Source organism: Vipera berus (assembly GCF_964194415.1).
Source record: "Vipera berus genome assembly, chromosome: 6".
NCBI classification, from domain to species: domain Eukaryota; kingdom Metazoa; phylum Chordata; class Lepidosauria; order Squamata; family Viperidae; genus Vipera; species Vipera berus.
Window position 1 is genome coordinate 55,145,313 of NC_138208.1, and position 6,000 is coordinate 55,151,312.

The following is a 6,000-nucleotide window of genomic DNA, read 5'->3' on the forward strand; positions in this document are numbered from 1 at the left end:
ACAACAGAATCTTGGAAACCCAAAATATGTGTTACCTCCCCTCCTTCTAATTAGAGAAGCATTTGTCTCAGTTGCTCCAAATATGTTTGTACCTCAAAGTCATATTCTGGATTTTTTAACAGCAATATATTGGAGAAAGCAGTGGAAATAGTCTTTTGCAAAATCCACTTAAATTATTTGCTTTGTATGAAACAATGCAAATCTTGCAACACATTCTTGAGTAAGAAACACATCCCCTCCATTGCTAATTTCCCCCTGCAACTGGGGAGGTATTTTGCCCCAAAATACAAAGGTCACACTAAGCTTCAAAACTAATAGAACTACCTCTACAAATATATCTAATTGCACTTTTAAAGCTATTCAAGCTAGCAGTCACCCCTAGTTCTTATAGGGATGAATTGCTCAAGTTAATTACATGCTGTGCAAAGACACTATTTCTTCTGACTGTCTTAAAGCTTCTAATTAGTTTCACTGGATGAAGCATGTCCTAGTTTTGAGAGAAAGAAAACCTTCCCTTTGTTTACTTTCTCCATGCCATGCTGGCTTCCATACACCTCAATTACATTCCTTCTATGGATCATTTCCAGTTTAGTTTGCAGCCAACACACTTCAGTCAATTCCTACTTCCAGATCTGAGCAAGCAGACAGAATATACAAAACAGCTGGAAAAATCCAGTTGATGTTTATTTATTAAAAATGAGCAAAGATCAAAAACTTTTAACTGGCAAAAAAGAGGATGAAAGGCAGCCATGATCAGGGAGAGACTCATGAAGTCAGGCAAGCATTTACATTACCTATATATGTCTATATTAAAAGGGCATTTTAGAGTCACTGCAAACAGTATTATGAGAAATTATCATGGCCAGTCCAAAGTGAGTGGACTTTGGTTATTCCAGTCTTAAGAACAGAGATAGAAAGCAGGTCACTAGGTGATCCTTCTATTCTATGCCACACAAAAATTCTATGAAATTCTACATTACTTTCTGGTCTTTAAGCTGGCCCAGGAAATAAATTGCACCAACATGGAATTTGTTGTATTGTAACTAGAAACTTTGTTATTTCTGCAGATCAATATTGGTTCATAAATCACAACAAGCTATAATTTCATTTTGTTTGGTTTCAGCTAAGTCAGCTATGCACATTCAGTCGGTATTGTTGGTAAATGATTTATGGCTTAGTGAAATGTATGAACCTAATCAGCTCATTGTTGAAACGTACTCCAGCTTTCTGCATTCATTATATATGGCAATTTTCTTGCATCTTAAGTTGGAGATTGCATCTTAAGTCAGATATTTAACATACTGTTAAAAGAATTATGTGATTATGAAATACATATCTGAATTGTACTTAATCATATACCAAGTACAGTTCAAATATGTTATAGATAAAAAGTAATTTTCACATCCCAAAAAGTGAGTTGCTTGTTTGAACTTTGAGGGGAATCTTTCTCAAAAATAAAAAAACCATGAAGACCACCAACTATGCAGGAATGTTTACCACAATTCACTTATGGAATATTAATGAAGCCACAATAAAAGAAAAACAGTAGCACAAATTGCAATGTAAATTATTCAAAACCATTAGCTGAAATTGCTAGCTGTTGGTATTTAGTTCTCCATTAAAAATTACTTTAGCATTAGGGTGTGCATCTTACCAAAAAAAACATTCTTGGCTGCATTACTTTTCGGGACAGTTTCATCAATGTTCCTTCTTTCAAAAAAACCTGGTCAACAAATATACACAGAAAATCAGCCAGGATCATATAAATCTCCTATCTAGTAGTAATATACTAAACTCCAGACTCTTTGATACGCCCTTATGAATATCCTTTCCTTCTGACCTACCTCTGCAGCAAGACCGTAAAGTTGCTTCTTACACAAAAAGTAACAAGCCTTACTTTCCATGCAGCGATTGGTTCTTCTTGGCCAGAAAAAAGCCAGTGTTTGCAGCTGGGTAGAACATTGTGTGTTGCTTTTTTCAAGCCCAGAAAAAACAATTTTGAAGCTTTTTTCATGACTGTTTCTTTAAAAATATTGAATTTTGTGAATAATTTACTCTAAAACATTTTCTTCTCTAGAAAACAAAAGGAGTCAAGTTTAGGAAAAGCATTAGAAATTGAGTGCAGAAGAAAGGAAGGTGCTTGGACCCTTGATGAGGAAGTTGCAGGAAAATTCTACTGATTTAGCTTTCATGTTGGACCATAAAAAAGGCTGAGCGCCAAAGAATTGAGGCCTTTGAACTATGGTGCTGGAGAAGACTCCTGCGAGTCCCTTGGACTGCAAGGCGATCAAACCGGTCAGTCCTAGAGGAGATCAACCCTGACTGCTCTTTAGAAGGCCAGATCCTAAAGCTAAAACTCAAATACTTTCGCCACCTAATGAGAAGGAAGGACTCACTGGAGAAGAGCCTAATGCTGGGAAAGATTTAGGGCAAGAAAAGAAGGGGACGACAGAGAATGAGGTGGCTAGATGGAGTCGCTGAAGCAGTAGGCGTGAGCTTAAATGGACTCCAGAAGATGGTAGAGGACAGGAAGGCCTGGAGGAACGTTGTCCATAGGGTCGCGATGGGTCGGACATGACTTCGCAGCTAACAACAACAAAGCTTTCATGTGGGAATAGAAAGGGTGCCACTTACTTTTGCTTGCGGTATTTTAGGGAGATTTTGCATGGGCTCCTGTGATTGGAAACTTTGGGACTACTACATTGAGCCCTATTTGAAAATTGTTACCTATTCTTTCAAATCTTTGATTGTGTTGACAATGGCTCTACCCAACCTTTTTTTAGAACTTTTGAAGGTTCTTTAAAAGGCTGTTCCAAGATCAAGGAAAAAGCCTGTGCTTTCAGAGTTCTACTGGTATCTTTGAATGTAATTTGGATCTGGATTTTTGAGGTGGGAGGGCCTTACTCTCTGGATAACCCCCCCCCCAAAGGAACTCTAGTAGACACGTCAAGTGTCTCTTACAGCAGCAGTATAAATATCCACGGAGGTACATTCTCTGATGGGAGAGGGCAGTCCTATGATGGGTTTCCTGAAAGGAGATCAGACCTTGAGGGTCCCAGAGTTCCGTCAGGCTCTTTGTGCAACACAGAGTGTTTCTGTAGGAGATGCTATTGCATTTTCTGGTGAAAAAAATACCGCTTTTCTCCTTGATCCAGCTTCAGTCTCTCTCAGCAGTTACATCTTAGAGCCGGGTCACTGAGAGTATGTGTATGACCCTACTAACAAGTAAAGAAGGCCACAGAAGATAGACCTAAAAAATAGGCAAAGTTTATGGGACAGGGAAGCAATTTTTGCATGGGAGGGGAGGAATACAGAAGCTAGAAAAAGACAAGGCAGAGTCAGTCTATATAGACCTCCATGGAGCACCAACAAGCACTATGAAACAGTAGACTATACTTTTGACATCATACTTTGCTTTGTCTTGTCTCTTGTAATGGTAGTACCTCTCTTACTTTTCAAAAGGAACAAAAGTTAACATCCCAGCTAGAGATGAATAATTATAGAGGGTTTTTTTCCCCTTTCAGAGCTGTTAACCTGCAAAGGGAATGAGGGGAAAGACTTCAATCTATAGTTTTGTGATACCTAAATAAACTTACCCTCCCAGGCTGCACAATCTCATGATGACCAGTTAAGCTGTACTGTATCTGCATAAGCTTCTGAAAATTATCCTAGAAGGTGAAAGTAGAAATGTTACTGTCTAGTTTTCAACATCTTTTGTTGTTTTATTTTTGTTCACTTCTATATTCTTTTATTTATGAACTGCCCAGAGAGTTGTTGGGAGTTCAGCATTTAATAATAATCCAAAATAACTCACATGATATAGATGCCAGAAATCGCTCACATGCAATCAGCTAATAATATCCTCTCAACGTTACCATTCCTTTTTGCAAAACAACTGGAGATAACACATTTTTAAAAAATCATAATATCTATAATATTATATATATTTAATAATATCTACAAAATACAGTCTATGTTTTTAAACAATTCTTGTGGCTATATGTATTAAAAATGAATACAACCATAGCATATTTTAATAACTTAAAAAAATACTAATTTAAACATTCATAATTTATTTTCCTTTTAATGTGATTTTATACATTTATATGTATGTTTATGGTTTCGTTTTAATGTTATAAGCTGCCTAGAGTTGCCTTGCAGTGAGATAGGTGGCAAACAAAATTAATCAATAAATAAACGGCAATGCTTACATATATTTCAATACATTAAATATGTTTCAGTAGAAATAAATTATCAACAGCATATTAAAAATATGATATTTCATTTGTATACCTTTGAACTTTGTGACAAAGCAATAATTCAAATTTATTATAGCAGAAAATGGTGTCTGCCATTTTAAAATTTTATCTGTTTTCACAACTGGAACACCACTTACCCCCTGTTTCATAATGTCATTTGCATGATTAGCCACTTCTATGACAACAGCAAGAGCATCTTTAAAAAAAGACAGAATTATTCTCATATATTCTATATTTCTTTATTATGTATTCAATACCTACATTCGAATTCTCCTATATGGGCACTGCATGAAACGTATCAGAAAGAGATTATTCTAACTGGAAGAAATTTCCTTACAGAAAATTGGTACCCTTTTTAATAAGCAATCAAACCACAATAAACTTGTTAAGGACCTCCAAGCCTATCAAGAAAACCTTAGTATTAGTAGGTCGTGAACTTAATTACTGCAGCACGGTATTATCTGTGGCTGACTATGAAGATGATTCAGAGGTGACAAATGGTACAAAATTGGTAACCAGATATACTAACAAGGGAAGTCAGATTTGGCAGAATATCACCCATATAGAGTTGCTGCACCCATTACAAATTAACTTCTAGGCCCAATTAAAATACTGGGTTTTAAATCTGAATGCATATGGCAAGGCCTGATGCAGCTGGAGCCTGCCCATCATGTAGGACTTCCAGAGTGTACCTGCTCAAGATTTCATCCAGGCATGCAGTAAAAGGGAAGCAGTATCAGAAAAGGGGTTTCTCAAAGGGTTGACCTATACAATGCAGCATACTGCGCCCAAGGGTGCACTTGGCCCTCCTTAGGCTCTCTTAGCCTAAGCGGTGCTAGGAGGCAGTTGGTTCTTTCACTGTAATCTGGAGTTTAATTGTATTAAGTGAGACTACTGGATTGCGTTATGCTATTTTATATAGTATTCTATATCTACCAAAAATCTTAGTATTGGACAGTATAATTTTAGAAGGAATAAAATGAAATATTTAATAAATATATTTCAGCAAATAGTTTTAGCTTGCCCTGGACACCTATGAATTTCTCTAAATACCTGCAGTTACAATGTATAAAACCAGCTATATGCTTAGGTTCAAACACTACATATATGGAAACACTTAGGTGTTCTCTTCCAGAGTTTATTTAAATCATTTAAACTCCTTACACATCTGGGAAGATATCAACCTGGGCACAGCATTTCTCTGCTATTCATTATGGGAGCCCAGTCATTTTCAAACATGAAAATCTAGAAAGTCAAACTCCTTGAAAGAATAGTAGAGAGAGCCTATCCTTAAGTGAAGTCTAAGGCAGGGGTCCCCAACCCCCGGTCTGTGGACCAGTACTGGGCCGTGGCATGCCAGCAACTGGGCTGCACAAACAAGCAAAACCCCATCTGCAGGAGGCAGGCAGCACACAAAACCATGCCCCCTCCGGTCCGTGGGAAAACCCCTGTTCACGTAACTGGTTCCCAGTGCCCAAAAGGTTGGGGACCTCTGGTCTAAGGCATTTCTTTAGAATCCTTTTAGGACTGTGCACAATCCCAAGTTATCTTTTCTCCCCTCTTCTGTCATATCACAATCCAATCATAGCATCATGTTAGAAGGGGAAGTTCCAAACTCTCACTTTGGTTGCCCAAAGGGGTACAAAAATCTTTCCAGATGTTTGACAAAAATTAAACCATCCATTTATATAGCTTTAGGGTTTCTTTTAGGATTGCTTTTTAGGCAATTACCAGAACACCT

The 6,000-nt window shown here is 37.3% G+C and overlaps 1 protein-coding gene across 2 annotated transcripts in view; it reads right to left on the reverse strand.

The window, feature by feature from the left end:
* The window catches only part of FGD6 (FYVE, RhoGEF and PH domain containing 6), a 377,558-nt gene that overhangs the window by 316,823 nt on the left and 54,735 nt on the right, over window positions 1-6,000 (reverse strand). For both annotated transcript variants that reach the window (XR_014026906.1, XM_081331125.1), the window contains exons 10-12: window positions 4,397-4,455; window positions 3,597-3,668; window positions 1,655-1,723 (exon numbers count right to left, since the gene is read on the reverse strand). Coding sequence is in view for 1 of the 2 variants with exons in the window: in XM_081331125.1 (XP_081187251.1) it covers window positions 1,655-1,723; window positions 3,597-3,668; window positions 4,397-4,455 (200 nt within the window). In the remaining variant the exon portion in view is untranslated. The remainder of the gene's footprint in view (window positions 1-1,654; window positions 1,724-3,596; window positions 3,669-4,396; window positions 4,456-6,000) is intronic.